At 41.1% G+C, this 20,858-nt stretch overlaps 1 protein-coding gene across 4 annotated transcripts in view; it reads right to left on the minus strand.

Annotated features, from left to right (window-relative positions):
* Nucleotides 1-20,858, minus strand: part of TDG (thymine DNA glycosylase) — a 31,989-nt gene that overhangs the window by 7,800 nt on the left and 3,331 nt on the right. For 2 of the 4 annotated variants that reach the window (XM_024732132.1, XM_024732134.1), the window contains exons 1-4: nt 11,915-12,092; nt 4,017-4,153; nt 1,605-1,846; nt 696-765 (exon numbers count right to left, since the gene is read on the minus strand). In XM_024732132.1, the coding sequence (XP_024587900.1) occupies nt 696-765; nt 1,605-1,846; nt 4,017-4,153; nt 11,915-11,937 (472 nt within the window). In that variant the 5' untranslated portion in view covers nt 11,938-12,092. Of the gene's footprint in view, nt 1-695; nt 766-1,604; nt 1,847-4,016; nt 4,154-9,577; nt 9,677-11,914; nt 12,093-20,858 lie in introns of those variants that run through there. The other 2 variants (XM_024732135.1, XM_024732136.1) reach the window with 2 other exon arrangements.

Below are 20,858 nucleotides of genomic sequence, written 5' to 3' on the forward strand. Positions count from 1 at the left end.
CTCACCCCCCGCCCCCGCGGGGACCCCCGCCCCGCCACTCTTATACATCAAAATGTTAACAGTGCCAGATCATTTCTAAACCTTTTATTTTTGTGTAAAAACACATAGAAAAGATGTATTATATTTACTCAACCATATAGTTTCTTTTTAAAAAACACAATTTGGTTTTTAAAAAAACAAGACCCAGGGCTTCCCTGGTGGCGCAGTGGTTGAGAGTCCACCCGCCGATGCAGGGGCCACGGGTTCGTGCCCCGGTCCGGGAGGATCCCACATGCCGCGGAGCGGCTGGGCCCGTGAGCCATGGCCGCTGAGCCTGCGCGTCCGGAGCCTGTGCTCCGCAACGGGAGAGGCCACAAAAGTGAGAGGCCCGCGTACCGCAAAAAAAAAACAAAAAAAAAAACCCAAGACCCAAACTGTTAACAAGAATATCTAGTTTAAAAGTAAAATATTAAAAAAGGTAGCCACAGGGACTTCCCTGGTGGTCCAGTGGCTAAGACTCCATGCTCCCAATGCAGGGGGCCTTCCCCTGGTCAGGGAACTAGATCCCACATGCTGCAACTAAGAGTTCGCATGCCACAACAAAGATCCCACATGTGACAACGAAGACCCCGTGTGTTACAACTAAGACCTGATGCAGCCAAATAAATAAATATTTTTAAAAATAAAATAAATAAATAAAAAAGGTAACCACTTACAAAAATGGTTTCCAGGTCCAGGGTAATGATGCCCTTTGTAAGCAGCCATTAGTCCTGGGTTTATGCCAATCTACAAAACAAAATGTTTGTACATTTTAGTCTTGAAAAGTAGGCTTAAGTCTTAGGGCTTCCATGGAGGAGTGGTGGATAAAACTGAATTGATTAAAATAAAAATCTAATCCAGCATCAGAAGCTATTGCTTTATCAAGTACCAACTCTTGACCTGAAAAAAGTATTCCATTTTGAGGAAAGAGATTTCCTTTATATTAAAAGTTTTGGTGTTGTTTTTAAAAACCAGTTTGACTCCCTCATATGCCCAGCAGCCTCACGCCCAACTGGGCTGGAAAGAGAGAGGAGCTGGAGCAACCAATCAACCTGAGCCCAGGTCCAGCCACAAGTCTGCTTCTAACTCCCAACAAGCAGCTGACTCCACATCATCTACACAGTTGTTTCCATGCTGATGTTGCTTACTGACAAAAATCAAAGTTACTGACAAAAATCAAAGTCCAAAATCAGCGTTATCATGTACGGAGAACCCACAGGCGTCACGCAGCCTAAGTGAGTCACGTGGGTTATTTTATGTAATTGCAATCCCTATGCCAAAGGATCCACCTTCATCCTGTCATCACCCCTGCTTCACCAATGAGGAAACAGGGGTTTAGGAAGGTTCAGGCTTGTCCGTGGTCATACCCATGTGGCAGGATGTGAAAGCAGACAGCCCTGCCCCGGAGCCCACCCTCTTAAACTCACCCATACAATACAACCTTAAGAAGGTGACTCCATTTACTACCAAGAGGAGTTTGAAATGGTTCTTTTCAGCAAAACAAAATGCTATTTGCAAGGATATGGTTAAGTAAAGTTAACCCACTAATGCTACTTATAAAACCAAAGGAGAACAAATATCCTTACAATCACAATGTCCAGATTGAAGGTCAAAATGTCCGGTAGAGTCTTGGTCAAAAGTTCAGCTTCTGAAACACCATTGAACCGGTCTACTTTTCTTTTCACTTTAAATGTGTCTGTAATTTTTTCTTGCTTTTCTTTTGATTTTGTGGACTTGCCAGATTTTTTGGCTTCAGTGGGTTTTTTGGGTTCCACTGGTGTTTTTGGTTCTGTTGTTCTGGGTTTTCTTTTCCTTCCTTTTGGAGTTTCTGAAACACAATGATTTCCAAGACGTAGATGCAAAAAACCTTAACTTACAAGCTTTAGCAGCTTTCCCAGAAAAGTCACCCCATCAACATCCTTTCTACTTTTTTATTTCCCAACATCACTCCCCTTTGCAATGCCTCTACCTCCCTTCTGGGTCTATGTGGCCTCAACCCCACCCTCCTTCCTCTGCTAGCCGTTCTTGGGAGGAAACGTCCTTTATAATCATAGATTGACTTTCCACACACTATTACCGGGCATCTTGGCCTCCCCAGGGACACAAAGTATCTATGTACCATTTTATAAGCATTCTAAATATAAATACATAAATAGTTAAGTCAACAAATGAAAGAATAAATAGAAAAACAGGGAGGAAGGGAAACATTTTAATTCAGTTTCCCCGTAATTTCCAGCAGAACTCAAACGGCTTGTGGGCTTGTTTTAGGGACTGAGCGTATATCCTGTTCCCCACACAGTCGAAGAGGTGAATTGAGACATGCTGGGGATGGACTCTCTGGGCTGGCAGTACTTGTCAAAAGGGAAGACTAGGGCTCTGATCTCAGGACCTCAAGCAGAGTTTCTCAATCTTGGCCCTACTGACATTTTAGGCTGAATGATTTGGGGCTGTGAGGGCCTGTCCTGTACATTCAAGTATGTTTAACAGCAACTGGGGCCTCTACCCACTAGGTGCCAGTAGCACCCTGCCAGTCATTGCAATCAAAGGTATCTCCAGACAATGGCAAATGTTCCTTGGGGGAAAATTACCTGTGGACAAGCACCAGGGTCATAAAATTACCCAAAGGGGGTCTTGATTTTGTCATCCGTAACGCTTTACCGCGGCACTTCATTTCTCGGGCCCCTATCCCATTCCGCTACTATTTGGCGTTTCCTCAACTGAGCCTCCCATCCGTCCTCTCTTCTCCTCCTCACACTGCTTCAGCCACTCCCTATGCCAAGGGGTCCATCTCCATCAGCTGGTGGCTGGAGAAGTCCTAGTGCCCCTGCCCGGAAAGACAGAGGAGTCGAGGGCAGGGTGGATCTCCAACGCAGTGGAGTTAGATGTGCTCCTGCAACCAAAAACTGAAACTCTGAGCACATTCCTTACACCGTACTGCTACGCTGAGGAAAATCGTTACCCTCTCCACCATCCACCCCCAAATCTGTTCTCCTCTCTTCTAATTCCCTGTCTTGGTGAACGGTACCTCTTTCTCCCTCACTTCCAGCAAGAAATCCATGAACCACGGCCTCACCTCCAAGTTCTGCCCTGCTCTCTACCATATTATCATATATATTATTATTATTAGATACGTAGTATGGTATATCTCTATTATAGTCTATCCTCTATGATATTAAAATATCAATCTGTTTAAGCCCCCCTCTAATTCCATTCTCTCAACAGCTTCCTATCGCCTTCAGAATAGAACACACATTCTTTAGGTTAAACAAGAAGCCTCGACTGACTCCTAATCCAGCCTCACCTCTCACCATTTCTTTGCTATACTCCAGACTCCAATAACACAGAATCACGGTTTTTCAACTGTGTCATGCTTCTTCATGTCTGTGGTTCGGTGCACACTGCTCCCTTGGCCTGGAATTTTCCCCAACCCATTTGTCATGTGCTTCACGTGCTACTCCCTCACTGCTGAATTTCAGAGCTCTGGGAAGCTGCGTCTGAGCCTCAGTCCAAGTTAGGTGCCAGCCCCGCAGCATCCTGTGCCCCTCTGCACCACTTAGTGTACAGAGGAGTTCCATGTTGACTAGATTAGGAGATATTTGAGGGCAGGATCCATGTTCTTTTATTCCCCAAAACCTATCACAGTGCCTGGCACTTATTAAGTACTTAAAAAGTGGATTAAATTTTTTAACACAAAAACAGAGTTAAAATCCATCATAAGGGCTTCCCTGGTGGCACAGTGGTTGACAGTCTGCCTGCCGATGCAGGGGACACGGGTTCGTGCCCTGGTCCGGGAAGATCCCGCATGCCGCGGAGCGCGGCTGGGCCCGTGAGCCATGGCCGCTGAGTCTGCGCGTCCGGAGCCTGTGCTCCGCAACGGGAGAGGCCACAACAGTGAGAGGCCCGCGTACCGCAAAAAAAAAAATTCATCATTAAACCCTTTCTTAAATATGTTGGCTAATGCAGTAGCTAATTTTCCCAAGTATCCTGGTGAAAACTACCTTGTGTGGGTTCCTGAGCAGGAGCTGGGGCTGGAACTTCCGGCATTTCTTGTTCATTCATAACTGCCATAGGAACTTCAGCCATCGTTTGTTGGAATGGAAATGTATAAAAAGCTTGCGCGTGCTGAAGGGAACAGCTGAAAGAACAATTAAGGATAAGACAAGAAGACAAAATTACCCAAACGTAAGGTTCGATGATCAGCTCTAAAAAACCGTCAGGATCCAAATGTTTGTAACCAGATTATAGTATTTATTTAGAGTTGACAACAGGAGCAAAGAGGGGAAGAAGATCTCTTCCCATATGTACACATTTACCCATCCTTTACTGGGTGCCTACTAACCATCTATAATTAACTCTCACACTGTGTTAATGACAAAATGTGTCATCAGTAAAGCTTACCAGTCCTGTCAGGTAAGCCTGTACTTCCCTGAAATGAGATCATGGGAATTTTCTAGTAGACAGTTGAAAGGCCCACCAGCCCATACAGGGTTGAAATATCCACAAAAATAATTTGTATTCCTACCTTCAGTATTTAATCCTCTTGTCACAAAGATCCCCTGCAATTTAAACTTTTTTTTTCAGTTTTATTGAGATATAGTTGACATGTAGCATTGTTCAAGGTGTACAACAGTGTTGATCTGACACACATATACTGCAAAATGATTACCACCATAGCCTTAGCTAACACTTCCACCAGGGCACATAATTACCATTTCTTTCTTGTGGTGAGAACATTTCAGATCTGCTCTCTCAGCAACTTTCAAGTATATCCTTCAGCACTATTCGTTATAATCACCACGCCGTACATCAGATCCCCAGAACCTGTTAATCTTATAACTTGAGGTTTGTACCCTTTGACCAACATCTCCCCATTCCTTAAGAACTTAAGGTTCTCTTTTGATTTACTTGCCTGTTTACTTATGTATTCATTGGATCTGTTTTTTTTAACGGTTGCTGGGGGTTTTTTGCCACTAAATGAGGACTAGAAATGGACATTTCCATAAATATCTGTGAATTTATGGAAAAGACTACTCTAAACCTCTCTTCTGAACACGATTTAAACTCTGTTCAAAGTGTTCGGTTCAATGTAAGGAACACAGGCCCTTCACAGAAAACAAATGCTAAAAATATTTCTGGTGACTATAAACCACTACCCCAAGCTGTTGCTATCAGCAAAAAGCTAGGGAAGTAAACCCACATTTTATGAAACCTGAGTTACAGCTGACGCCAAAAAAATGCCACTAAATATGCAGAAGGAAGAAAAACACTAGGAAATAAAATGGATAAGTACCATTTACCATTTGGAGAGAAAAGCCATGTTTTCTGTGGCAAGCTTAATAGTTTCTTTTTCTGTGATGTGTGGACAAGGAAAACAGGGTGCTCAGAAAGCTGAGGTTAAAAAGGCAAACTAGTCCACGGTAAATGCATGAACTTTACAACATGTAAATCATACCTTAATAACTTGGTTCTTAAAAAAAGAAGGCAAACTAAGACATTCCCCAGGATAAACTTAAACGGCCCAGGCAGACACAGGGTTACAAACTACCTGTGGGTGGCTAGGCTAGAACACTGGATGCTCAAAGAAAAACAGGGGCCCAATCTCAATGGACAAAACAATGGGGAAGCATTCTAGCTTCAAGCTATCTTTAAGGGTAAGATGGTAAAGAAAAGATGAAGAATTAGTGAGAAAGATATTAAACTATGTATCTTAAGAGTTTTATTTCTTTAAATACATTGTTTTCAAATTATATGAAAAAATAAAGACAATACAATGATTTAGTAAACTATAGTACATTAACATGAGTCTACTATGCAGCTACTAAAAATTAAATTTATTGATATGTAAAAGCACAGAAAATGTTTAATATATAATAAAGTGTAAAAGAATACAAAATAACATTGTGAGCTAAGGCTGCTCATGGAGAAAGTATGTAGACAAGGACTAGAAGTTAAGTTGTAAAACTGAAAAGAAGCAAAGGGCTTAAACCTTGCCTGGCACAAAGTCAAATGTTCTCTTTTTTCACACTTTTCTTTAATAATATTCATAGCACTTTTGGATAAATTGTCCAAATACTGGCTGTGTTTATGACTGAGATATGCTAACGAGGAGCTGGTTATATAGCTAGGTTAGTCGAGAGATCTCATGTGGCTACCCTTGGAAATTCCAGTAAAACGCACTGTGACTTCGGACTGTGGCCAGTGATGGTTTCCTGAGATCTAATAGCCCCTTTTAGCTAGAATATATACAAGAAAACTCATGTGGTCACAATAAGTGAGTGTCGCATTGTCAGGAAGGCAGCGTCTCACTCTCCCCCATGTTTATTGTTACGGCTCTCAGAGTTTCACATATTTGTCCCATTTTGAGCACTTCACAAAAATCCACTCTTAAAAATATGAAGACAAGGGAAACACCATTCCCATTACAAAAGGATTCTGGACTTCAAAAAATGAATTTCCAAAATGTGGCTCCTTTAGCATATTTAGGGGTCATTAAATTCTGACTTTCAGAAACTGAAAACCAAAATTTCAGAATTCAGCTGGCTGAAGAAAAAGTGAAAAATACGGAAGAGAAAATGTGGTCTTATTTTAAGAGATATGCATCAATTTTTTTAAAAAAATCCAGAAACTTGGCTATAATATGGATGTGTCCCTTAATCTTTCTAAAATTATTCCTGGCACTTTACAGTAAGCTTAAGTAGAAAAGAAATAGAGAAAGCTATGAAAAACAGAATGTATAAATTCTGAGGTAATGTACTATTTTTGAGCATTCAATTTAGCTTGATTATCTTAACAGCTTCCTAACAGCCGGAACAAAAGGAAAGAGGGTGGACTACAACGTTCTTACTACTTGGAGAAGACAGCATTACACCTGTACCAAACACTTTATGAACCTGAATGCTAGGAAACTAAAGTTCTGGATAATTTACTTTTCTATTATCTAATAATGGTTAAATTTGGAAGCAGCATGAACCTATTTCAACCTTAATGTGAAAATATTTCCTAAATACATTTGTTATATTTATATAGGATAACTGCCACTTCCTAATTCAGAATTCTGCAATATTTATGAACACCAATTTTCTCTGTATTAGAGACAGCAACAGAGGAGCACTTAGCATCCTCTCAGGACCTCCGTTCCCTCCCCATGAAAATGAGGGGTGAGATTCCGTGATTTCCACATATATGGAGAAAGTGTAGGAAATAAGACCAAACCTGTCCAGACTCGGAACGAACCCCAAAGCATTTTAATTTTTTATAATTCCCTGATATCAAACTTCCGAGCATGATAAATGACTTTATTTCCCCTTGTTGACTTTTCTCTCCTATCATCTGTGTTTGTCCACACACACATATGTTCTGGACACCTCTCCCCCTTTCCTGCAGTTAACCCTTTCCTCTCTCCTAGCCTCCATTTACACCCCCTTCACCTGAACAACAGTGCTCAAAGGCCTGGTTTTTTACCACTGTCTGAAAGTGATAAAGTGTGTATTTTCCAAAGGTCTTTCTCAAAACACACACGGGCATGCGTGTGCACACAAGCATACACACACACAGACAGAGTTGACTAAGGAGTCCAGTTAATTCAGATTTTGCTGCATTTCAAAAAACTAACTCGGGGCGGTGGGATGAATTGGGAGAGTGGGATTGACATCTATACACAACTATGCATAAAACAGATAACCAATGAGAACCTCCTGTATAGCACAGGGAACTCTACTCAATGCTCTGTGGTGACCTAAATGGGAAGCAAATCTAAAAAAGAAAGGATATATGTATACGTATAACTGATTCACTTTGCTGTACAGCAGAAACTAACACAACACTGTAAAGCAACTATACTCCAATAAAAATTAAAACAAACAAAAAACCCAAAAAACTAACTCTTTAAGGTTTCTCTAAGATGAATGACTCCAATTTCTTTAACCTTCAGTTATTTTCTACTATTTTAAAGATGTAAGTTGCTTTTTTTCTAAATATATTTGTCTTAGTTTGTTCAGGTTGCTATACAAAACACCATAGACTGAGTGGCTTATAAACAACAAATATTTATTTCTCACAGTTTTGGAGGTTGGGAAGTCCAAGTTCAAAGTGCTGGCAGATTTAGTGACTGGTGAGGGCCTGCTTTATGGCTCATTTTAGGTTGACTTCTTGCTGTGTCCTCACACGGGGGAAGGGGTGAGGGATCTCTCTGGGATCTCTTTTACAAGGGCACTAATTCCAATTCGGAGGGCTCTGCCCTCATGACCTAATCACCTCCCAAAGGCCCCACCTCCAAATAACCTAACCATATGTTAGGTTGCAACATATGAATTCTGGAAGGACACAAACATTCACTCTATACCAACATTTGATTACCTTCATTTAAACAAGCATACACAACACTGAATACTTACAAAATAACCATCAATGCTAAATAATCCAAATGCTCAACTAAACGGGACTAGTTACATAAATTATGATGGAATACATTACAACTATTTAAAGCCTACATTCAATATTGCTAAGTGGAAGTGCGTGTATTCACCATGCATTACTGGGTACTTACTGTGCAGGGTCTACTAGAAACTGTAAACACAAGAAACTGAGAATGAGCCAGAACCCCAACTCATTTAACTATTGTGCATATAGCATAATTTCAGGTTTCCTCACTATCTGGTCATTTTTCTAGTGCTTAGGATAAAACAAAATAAAAATACTCCATAGCCTCATCATCCTGAAACTGAGCAGGGCTATCAACTTCCTCATTCTGGAGACATTACAAAATCATTACATTAGCTTTATTGGCACCCACCTTATACTGTTGATTCATACTGAATTTGCCATCAATGGAAACTGCCCTGTATCACGGCTCCCTCACCTCATACCTGCAACACTGTTCTTTCTATACTTAAGCACAGGATTGTGCCTCTTTTTGTAATAGATGATTCACGTTCCAGCCAGTTGGGATTGACCTGGATTCTGACTCAATCTATCAATTCCACAAACCCCTCACAGCGTTGGGTCACTCAAATATTTTATCAGCATGCCGTCAGCACCTTGAAGTTGTTAAACACTGAAAAGTTGGGGTAGGACTACATGGCACATCAGTATAGACCTCTCTTCAGGCTGGCCTTGACTCTCAGTAGTAAAGCAGTTTTGATTTCACCTAAGAGGATTGCCACCAGTCTATCCTTATCTTGCCCACAAAACGTACAGATGTTAGGGAGGCTGACTTTGAAGCTACACTGTGTGGGTTCAAATTTCAGCTCTGCCATTTACTAGTTCTGTAGGCAGGTTCCTTAACCTCTTTATGTCCCAGCTTCCACATCTGTAAAATGGGGACAGAAGCACCTAATTCATTGATTATGAGAATAAAATTAGTTAACACATGTAAAACACTTAAAACAGTGCCTGCTATGTAATACATTTGTTGTAACAAAAACAAAGACAACAGGGGATGATTAAATATTCTAGGTACCCCTGTCATCCACCTTCTGATGCTGTCTAGCCTAGTATCATTATCAAAAAGGGAATGAACCTAGCCTGGTAGGTCTTGCTTTATTCTGAACTTATACTGTACCTTAGTGGTCACTAGTTCCTTTTAAATATGTTCAATAACCGCTGAGAAGTAAAAATTTTATTTAGGATCAAAGTCAATAAATTCCACGACAGACTCCACCTGTGGAAAATAAAAGGGATCCATGTGTTTATTTTCGGACTTTAGGCCCCTCTCCTGTTGTCTACAAGTTATTAAAGAATGCTGTAATCTGGCCTCTCACTTGAAATACAACTCATCTGGGTCAGGAAACATGATTTCTGTTAGAGCTGCTAAAAGTTCTCTTAAATGACCTCATTGATCTTGAGCTTTAAACCTAACAATCATTCTGCCATTTTCCATCTACAATCATTTTTCTTAACATGAAATGAAAAATCAAAATCAGAACTAAGTGCTTATATTTTCTGTCATCTACTAACAACATGCCAGTGAACAAGGCAGAAAACCCAAATCTTTCTTGTCCTTCTTATTGTCCACACTAACTCAAAAAAGTTCTTGGTCTCTTTAACATTTCTAGAAAGCCCAATCTCATCTGAGGGTTAATCTTAACTGTCTGTATTCTCGGTGGTCTGTGTCACACGTTTCCAGTCATTTTTGACTTGGCATCCTACTTCCCATCTTTGGTAAACGTCCTTTTCATGCTTGAGCTCATTAGAAACATACTGGTCCTCTTCCTTTTTCCCTCTGGTTAGACTGTAAGCACTTGTTTAGACTCTTGAAATATTCTCTCTTTTTTTAAAAAGGGGGCTATATCTATGGAATTCTTTTCTTTGAATTTTTTGAAATTAATCTTCCAAAGTAAATAGCAAATTCACTATACCCAAAGTTCCATGCCATTCCTTGATTAGCACAAAGTCAAGGATGACAGAGAACCACTTTCTCAGGATTACCTGGGGCCTGAGTCATTTCAGAATGCCCAAGGATAAACTCCTGAGAGTACTAACACAGAATTCTCCGTATTTCCCAAGGTGAAAGCTTTGCAAATCAAAATAAAAAATGATCTATAACCCAATGGATTAAGTTAAGACCAAATATAAGACAGACAATTTTGAGCTAAACATTGTACCAGAGAGACCTATTACTTTGCTGCAAGACACTGAGTACGGTCTGACAATGTGAACAACCAGCCCTCCCCAAATCTGCATTCCGGAACAGGCATGATGGCCGACCGGACTCTGCCATTTTATTTCAGGTATTGAGCGTCCAGATTTTGGTGTTCGCGAGGGGACTGGAACAAATCTCCCGCGGATACGGAGAGATGACTGTAATTTACTTCATGGAAGGTGTTACCCAGGTTTCAATTCAGATCCGAAGATCACAGAGAGTGATTTCCACAAGTTTTGGTGAATTCTTCTATTTGTAAAGTTCTTCACGGAAAGAAATGGAATTATTTCAGGATTTGATTCATAATGTCAAGATGAAGTCTGCACTTTATCTACATATATCTCCTTCCCTAAACTCTAAGACAATCTATGTTGGTTACTTAAGCACACCCCTTCCACATAACGCCGACTCACAGCATGTCACAACTGGATTCCACAGACGCCCTATTTTACAGACATGAACAGGCCCAGAGAAGTTTAGTGTCTTGCCCAAGTTCAGGGCCCCATGGCCAGAAAGTCAGGATAATTCTTCATTAGGTCAAACAGTACTGTATTCCAATGTAAACCTTTTTTTTTTTTCCCTTTTTAAAGACTCTGTTACCATATTTAGTTCATTTGGCTTTCCGTCTGGGGTTCCAATTTCGAGATCTCTGCTTTTGCAAAACTCTCCACGCCTCTTACACTCCCCAAACGACATATTACAAGTAAATTCTTAAGGGAGTCCCGAAGACCACTAGAACATAATTTCACACGACTTCTTGGGAGTGTTATTCCTAGTCCCAGAATTCAAGACCTCTAGTGCGGCAATGTTATCTACCCTCTGCCCCTGACGTACACCTTTGAGGAAGGAAGACACAGTAAATCTACAACTCTTAGATGAAAACTCCTGGAGTGATACGTGTGATACTACATCCTTACAGCTCCGCACGGTAATGGAGGGTGAAGGGAAATATAGCCAAGAAAGGTAACCGGAAACAAATACTAACCGGAGACTGCTTGTTGCTTATTATCGCATTTTTAAGCCGGCTGGGTGCCGGGAAGGACTGGGGAGGCAGCCCAGATGCAAGCGGCGCCCAGTCTGAGAGACCTAAGCAACGGGCGGCCCGAGCAGGCCGCCAGTGCGCACGCGCGGCCCCGGCCTTTGTACTGGGGCCGTGGCCTTAAAGACCCCCTGCGTGCGTGCGTGCGCGCGCGCGCCCGCGGCCCTCCACCCGGCGAAGGGCGCGGGGGGAGGGGCGGTGCCCCGCCCCGGCCTTACCTGCCTGCGTTCTCCGCTTCCATTCCCTGCTGCCGATCGCGCGCGCAGCTACTCCTGCCTGGCAAGCGAGCGACCGGACACTGTAGTACCGCGGCCCAGGCACGTACTGCGGTACGGTAATAACCAGACACTTAGATTCGATTGCTGGCAGAACTGGGACAGCGGCTGGCGCTCAAGCTCCTCCCCCAAGTTTCTAGTTCCCCCCTCCCCCCAGGCCAGACCCACCCTCCGTCCGGCGCTTCCGTTTGCCCGGAGCCAAATCACACGCCCTGTGCTTGTCACGTGATGCAGGGCAGTCCAATCACGTTCTCTCCCCTCTCGTTGGTTCTACTGCTCGCCACTTGGCCTTCCGGGAAAGGTGGAGGATAAAAAGGCAGGGAGGGGGACCGCTCTGGGGAAGTAAGGTTTTGTCCGCCTGGTTTTTCGGTGGTGGGCCGGTGGCGGTGCGTGCGAGTTGGGGAAGTCCTCTCTGTGGGCGCTATGTAGCTGGGGCGGTTATGCTTATCACAATTATCCAGGCCTTTCCACCTGGATAATTTTATTCCGATTAAAAACTGCGATTTGCATTAATTACCAAGTAATACTGTGATGTAGGAGAAAGCAGAGACTTTGGTATCAGACAACCTGGGAGTCCTGGCCACTGTGCCATATTGGGCCTCACTTTCCTAATCTGTAAAATGAGGGTGATTGTAAAACAGCTTTGTAAAATGTGGAACTTTACGTAAACCGTTCTCTGCTTTACTTTTAATATGTAAAAATATAAAAGTTTAAACTCTGTGAGAGTAGATGGTACTCAAGCATCACCTCCTCGTTACAACCTTCCGGACTAACCTCTCTTTTATTCTCGCTGTCTGTTAAAGCTGGGTTTTGTTTCTTTAGTTCTCAAGTTAATCGCTGGTTTTTGTACAAGGACTCCATTAAATAACTCTTAATGGTAATAGGCTATTCTGTTTCTTTCGTTAGCCTGATGGGACACATGGCTGCTGTATTAGTTAGCTTTCCATATTTTATGCTGTGAGTCCAAAATCTCAGTGGTTTACAGCAACAAAGGTTTATTTCTCACTGATTAATACACGAGCTGGGAAATGGCTGAGGCTCTGTGCCACTTGTGTCTTCTTCATTCTAGGATCCAGGAAAGGGCTTTCATGAGTAAATACAGAAATATTGATTTGTATTATATGAATTGCTTAAGTGAAACTTATAACATTTTTAAACTTTTCAGAATGTCTACGAATACTCTGCCTACTAGTAAGTAGGTGTCACTCAGAACCTGACTCATGGTCGGTATTCAGTGATTATTTGTTGAGTGAATGAATTAACAACAGCCCAACCTCTCTTTCTCTCTGGTTTTGCTAACCACTCAGGACCACAATCCAGAAAAGTTTTAAAGCAACATCTTTGAGGTACTCCTGTATGTATTTTTTTTTTTTTTTGCCATGTCACGGCTTGCAGGATCTTAGTTTCCCAACCAGAGATGGAACCCGTGCCCCTTGCAGTGGAAGTGCAGGGGTCCTAACCACTGGACAGCCAGGGAATTCCCTGTCCTGTATGTATTTTTAAATGCATGAATTAGGCGAGCATATTGTGAAAATTAAGTAGAAGTGAAGGTTACTAGTGGGAAGCTCAAGAAGTAGGAAGCTAGAGTCGTGGGTAGGAAATCGCTTCTGATGCTGGCAGGCAGGGCCAGCTTTATGGGTGTGTGATCTGTGTAGTCGAATAGGGCCCTACTCTTATAAGGGCCCCATAGTTAGTTAATTTAATGCTCTGCTACTGCCATCTTGAAATTCTTAAATAATTATTTAACGAGGGGTCTGCATTTTTACTTTGAACTGGGGTCTGCAAATTATGTAGTTGGTCCTGTTGACAGGTGTTAAAGAGGAAGATTAAATAATGTGCCAGTGTCTCTGTTGCATATGGGGGCCTTGGAGGCCAACAGCTCATAGCAACAAGGAGAATGGATGACAACAGTTACATTCATAACAATAACAATGGTGATAATAATGATGGTAATACAGCAGCTTACATTTACTGACTATGTACCATGAACTGTTGTAAGTGCTTTGCATATATTAATTCTTTTAATTCTCAGGAGAACCCTATGAACCGATGCCACAGCTCAAGTTTGAAGGCTATCAGGTTGGAGAACCAGGAAAAGCCAATGCTCCAGTTCAAATCAGAAGGCCATCTGCTTGAGAATTCCTTCTTATTCAGGGAGATCTTTTGTTCTGTTCAAGCCATCAACTGATTGGATGAGGCCCACCCACATTATGGAGGGCAATCTGCTTTACTCAAAGTCCACTGATTTAAATGTTAATCTCATCCAAAAACATCCTCACAGCAACATCCAGAATAATGTTTGACCATATATCCGGGCAACATGGTCCACCTAAGTTGCCACATAAAATTAACCATCAGAGGTAGCAACTATTATTATCTGTATTTTGCAGACAAACTGACAGCGAGGTTAAATAACTTGTGCAAGTTCACACAACTACTAAGTGGCAGAGTCAAGAATATTGCCAGGGCAACCTGGCTCCAGAGTCCACCCTCTCAGAGCTATATGTGAGCCTTAGCAGAGCATGAGGAGGAAGGAGGGCTTCAGACAGAAGGCTATTCAAAGCCCAAAGAGCTGGTCATCATATGTTTATAGCGTTAAATGTCTGTGTTAGCAAAGAAGAAATGTCTCAAATCAATAACCTCAGCTTCTGGACTTCCCTGGTGGCTCAGTGGTTAAGAATCCGCCTGCCAATGCAGGGGACATGGGTTTGAGCCCTGGTCCAGGAAGATCCCACATGCTGTGGAGCAACTAAGCCCGTGTGTCACAACTACTGAGCCTGCACTCTAGAGACCGCAAGCCACAACTACTGAAGCCTGCATGCCTAGAGCCCGTGCTCCGCAACAAGAGAAGCCAACACAATGAGAAGCCCATGCACTGCAATGAAGAGTAGCCCTCACTCGCTGCAACTAGAGAAAGCCTGCGCTCAAAAACGAAGACCCAACATGGCCAAAAATAATTAATTAATTAATTTTAAAAAGTGACCTCAGTTTCCATCTTAAGAAACTAGAGAATGAAGAGCAAATTCAACTCCAAGTAAACAAAAGAGGGACTTCCCTGGTGGTCCAGTGGTAAAGAATCTGCCTTACAATACAGGGGACGTGGGTTTGATCCCTGGTCAGGGAACTAGGATCCCACATGCCACGGGGCAACTAGGCCCACGTGCCACAACTACTGAGCTTGCATGCCTCAACTAGAGAGCCTGCGTGCCGCAAACTACAGAGCCCACGCACCCTGGAGCCTGTGCGCCACAACTAGAGAAGAGAAAACCTGCATGCCACAACTAGAGAGAAGCCCACGTGCCACAATGAAAGATCCTTCATGCCTCAACACAGATCCTGTGTGCCACAACTAAGACCCGATGCAGCCAAAAAATAATAATAATAAAATAAATAATATATAAATCTTTAAAAAAAAGTAACAAAAGAAAGAAAATATAGAGTGTAAAATCAGCGAAATCGAGAACAGAAAAACAATAGAGAATCAATGACACCAAAAGTTGTACTTTGAGAAGATCAATAAAACTGATAAACTGCTAACCAGATTTAACAGGAAAGAAAAGGAGAGAAGACACAAATTAACAATGTAATAATGAAATAAGTGACATAACTATACATTCTACATGTATGAAGAAATAATAAGGGACTATGTTGAACAACTCTATTTCTATAAATTCAGCAACTTTGATGAAATGCACAAATTCCTTAAAGACACAAACTACTGAAGACCAGTCAGGATAAACAGATAACCTGAACAGCCCCATATCAAAGAAACTGAATTTGTAGTTAAAAACCTCCCCACAAAGAAAACTACAGGCCCAAATCGTTTTACTGGTGAATTCCAGCAGACATTTAAGGAAGAAATAATACCAGTTCTGCCAGACTCTTCCAGAATTTGAAAAGGAGGGAATATTTTCTAACTTATTTCATGAGACCAACATTACCCTGTCACCAAAAGTGGACAAAGATGCTAGAGGAAAAGAGACTGCAAACCAGTATCTATCATGAACGTAGATGTAAAAGTTCTGAACAAAATTGAGCAAATCAAATCCAACAATATATAACAAGGATAATACATCACAACTAAGTGGAATTTATCCAAGTCATCCCTTGGTATCCATGGAGAATTGGTTCCAGGACCCCCCTGTGGATACCAAAAATCCATGGGTGCTCAAGTCCCTTATATAAAATGTCGTAGTATTTGCATATAACCTATTTACATTCTCCTATATACTTTAAATCATCTCTAGATTACTTATAATTATCTAATAGAATGTAAATGCCATGTAAATAGTTGTAAATACAATGTAAATACTATATAAATAGCTGCCAGAGTGCAGCAAATTCAAGTTTTGCTTTTTGGAACTCTCTGGATTTTGTTAATATTTTCAATCTGAGGTTGCTTGAATTCCTGTTTGTGGAATCCACGGATATGGAGGAGCGACTCTAATATAAGGTTGACTTAATGTTTGAAAAAAATCATTCTATATGATTTATCACCTTAACAAATTTTTCAAAAGCCCTTATGACCACCTTAATAGATACAGACGAGGATTTGACAAAATTCAACATCCATTTCTGATAAAAAAAAAAAAAAAAAAAGCTTCCCTGGTGGCACAGTGGTTGAGAATCTGCCTGCTAATGCAGGGGACACGGGTTTGAGCCCTGGTCTGGGAGGATCCCACATGCCACGGAGCAACTAGGCCCGTGAGCCACAACTACTGAGCCTGCGCGTCTGGAGCCTGTGCTCCACAACAAGAGAGGTCGCCATAGTGAGAGGCCCGCGCACCGCGATGAAGAGTGGCCCCCGCTTGCCACAACTAGAGAAAGCCCTCACACAGAAATGAAGATGCAACACAGCAAAAATAAATAAATTAATTAATAAACTCCTACCCCCAACATCTTTTTTAAAAACAAAAAAAACTTTAAGCAATCTAGAACAGAAGGGAACTTCCTCAACTTGATAAATGACATCTATAAAAAACTTACTGTATTTATTAAGAGTTCATTTTATGGTTTAATGTAAGCAATCCTATGAAACCTACAAAAAAGGTACTGGAATAAGTGAGTTTAACAAAGCTGCAGGAGAAAAGATCAATATAGGACAATCAATTGTATTCTATATATTACCAACAAGCCATCAGAAAAAACACCATTTACAATAGCATCAAAAAATATGAAATACTTAGGGATAAATCTGATAAAGGATGTTTCCCGAAAATTACAAAAATATTGCTGAGAGAAATTAAGTAAGACCTAAATAAGTGGAGAGATACATTGTGTTCATAGGTCAGAAGACTAAATATTGTCAAGATGATCACAGATTGAATATTACGGCAATCAAAATCCTAGTAGGCTTTTTTGTAGAAATTGACAAGATGATTCTAAAAGTCATATGGAAAGGCAAAGATCTACAATAGCCAAAACAACTCTTTAAAAAGAAAGAACAGTATGATATCACTTATATGTGGAATCTAAAAAAATAAACTAGTGAATATAATAAAAAAAAAAGAGAGAAACAAAGAACAAAATTGGAGGACTAACACTACCTGATTTTTAATATAAGTCAACAGTAATCAAGACAGTGTGGTATCATGACAGACAACAATATATCAAAGGAAAATAATAGAGTCCAGAAATAGACACATACATACATAGACAACTGGTCAGCAGATTTTCCACAAAGGTATGCTTTCAGTGGAGAAAGCACAGTCTTTTCAACAAATGGTGCTAGAACAATTGGATAGGCATATGCAAACAAAACAAGACTGGGGTGCACACCTCAGACCATACAAAATGTTTAGCTCAAAATGGGTCACAGATTTACCTGGAGAAAACCATAATTCAAAAATAAACGTGCACTCCAGATTGGAACAAAGATGGCAGAGTAGAAGGACGTGCTCTCACTCCCTCTTGTGAGAACACCAGAATCACAACTAGCTGCTGGACAATCATCGACAGGAAGACACTGTAACTCACCAAAAAAAGATACCCCACATCCAAAGACAAAGGAGAAGCCACAATGAGACGGTAGGAGGGGCACAATCACAGTAAAATCAAATCCCATAACTGCTGGGTGGGTGACTCACAGACTGGAGAACACTTATACAGAAGTCCACCCACTGGAGGGAAGGTTCTGAGCCCCACGTCAGGCTTTCCAACCTGGAGGTCCAGCAATGGGAGGAGGAATTCCTAGAGAATCAGACTTTGAAGCCTATTGGGAATTGATTGCAGGACTTTGACAGAACTGTGGGAAACAGAGACTCCACTCTTGGAGGGCACACACAAAGTAGTGTGTGCATCGGGACCCAGGGCAAAGAGCAATGACACCAGGGGAGACAGAACCAGACCTACCTGCTGCTGCTGGAGGGTCTCCTGCAAAGGCAGGGGCTGGCTTTGGCTCACCGTGGGGACAAGGACACTGGCAGCAGAAGTTCTGGGAAGGACTCCTTGGCATGAGCCCTCCCGGAGTCTGCCATTAGCCCCAACAAAGAGCCCAGGTAGGTTCCAGTGTTAGGTCATCTCAGGCCAAACAACCAAAAGGGAGGGAACCCAGCCCCACCCATAAGCAGTCTAGCAGATTAAAGTTTTACTGAGCTCCTCCCACCAGAGCAACAGTCAGCTCTACCTACCACCAGTCCCTACCATCAGGAAACTTGCATAAGCCTCTTATATAGCCTCATCCACCAGAGGGCAGACAGCAGAAGCAAGAACTACAATCCTGCAGCCTGTGGAACAAAAACCACATTCACAGAAAGATAGACAAGATGAAAAGGCAGAGGGCTATGTACCAGATGAAGGAACAAGATAAAACCCCAGAAAAATAACTAAATGAAGTGGAGATAGGCAACCTTCCAGAAAAAGAATTCAGAATAATGATAGTGAAGATGATCCAGGACCTCGGAAAAACAATGGAGGCAAAGATCGAGAAGATGCAAGAAATGTTTAACAAAGACCTAGAAGAATGAAAGAACAAACAAACAGAGATGAACAATACAATAAGTGAAATGAAAACTACACTAGAAGGAATCAATAGCAGAATAACTGCGGCAGAAGAACGGATAAGTGACCTGGAAGACAAAATGGTGGAATTCACTGCCACAGAACAGAATAAAAACCAGGAAGAAACAGAAAATATGAACAGACCAATCACAAGTAATGAAATTGAAACTGTGATTAAAAATCTCCCAACAATCAAAAGTCCCAGACCAGATGGCTTCACAGGTGAATTTATCAAACATTTAGATAAGAGCTAATACCCATCCTTCTGAAACTCTTCCAAAAAACTGCGGATGAAGGAACACTCCCAAACTCGTTCTATGAGGCCACCATCACCCTGATACCAAAACCAGACAAAGATACTACAAAAAAAGAAAATTACAGACCAATATCACTGATGAATATAGATGCAAAAATCCTTAACAAAATACTAGCAAACAGAATCCAACAACACATTAAAAGGATCATACACCATGATCAAGTGGGATTTATCCCAGGGATACAAGGATTCTTCAATATATGCAAATCAGTCAATGTGATATACCATATTAACAAATTGAAGAATAAAAACCATTTGATCATCTCAATAGATGCAGAAAAAGCTTTTGACAAAATTCAAGACCCCTTTATGATAGAAACTCTCCAGAAAATGGGCATAGAGGGAACCTACCTCAATATAATAAAGGCCATAGACCACAAACCCACAGCAAACATCATTCTCAATGGTGAAAAACTGAAAGCATTTCCTCTAAGATCAGGAACAAGACAAGGTTGTCCACTCTCGCCACTATTATTCAACATAGTTTTGGAAGTCCTAGCCATGGCAATCAGAGAAAAGAAGAAATAAAAGGAATACAATTGGGAAGAGAAGAAGTAAAACTGTCACTGTTTGCAGATGACATGATACTATACATAGAGAATCCTAAAGATGACACCAGAAAAATGCTAGAGCTAATCAATGAATTTGGTAAAGTTGCAGGATACAAAATTAATGCACAAAAATCTCTTGCATTCCTATAGAGTAATGATGAAAAATATGAAAGAGAAATTTAGGAAACACTCCCATTTACCACTGCAACAAAAAGAATAAAATACCTAGGAATAAACCTACCAAGGGAGACAAAACACCTGTATGTAGAAAACTATAAGACACTGATGAAAGAAATTAAAGATGATACCAACAGATGGAGAGATATCCATGTTCTTGGATTGGGAGAATCAATATTGTGAAAATGACTATAGTACCCAAAGCAATCTATAGATTCAATGAAATCCCTATCAAATTACCAATAGCATTTTTTACAGAACTAGAACAAAAATTCTTAAAATTTGTATAGAGACACAAAAGACCCCGAATAACCAAAGCAGTCTTGAGGGAAAAAAGTGGAGCTGGAGGAATCAGACTCCCTGACTTCAGACTATCCTATAAAACTACAGTAGTCAAGAAAATATGGTACTGGCAGAAAAACAGAAACATAGATCAATGGGACAGAATAGAAACCCCAGAGGTAAACCCACGCACCTATGATCAACTAATCTATGGCAAAGGAGGCAAGGATATACAATGGAGAAAAGACAGTGTATTCAATAAGTGATGCTGGGAAAACTGGACAGCTACATGTATAAGAATGAAATTAGAACACTCCTTAACGCCATATACAAAAAGAAACTCAAAATGGATTAGAGACCTAAATGTAAGACTGGACACTATAAAACTCTTAGAGGAAAACATAGGAAGAACACTCTCTGACATAAATCACAGCAAGATCTTTTTTGATCCACCTCCTAGAGTAATGGAAATAAAAATAAAAATAAACAAATGGGACCTAATGAAACTTAAAAGCTTTTGCAAAGCAAACTACAAACAAGACGAAAAGACAACCTTCAGAGT

This window comes from Neophocaena asiaeorientalis, unplaced genomic scaffold (genome assembly GCF_003031525.2).
Source record: "Neophocaena asiaeorientalis asiaeorientalis breed wild unplaced genomic scaffold, Neophocaena_asiaeorientalis_V1.1 scaffold418, whole genome shotgun sequence".
Classification (NCBI taxonomy): Eukaryota; Metazoa; Chordata; class Mammalia; order Artiodactyla; family Phocoenidae; genus Neophocaena; species Neophocaena asiaeorientalis.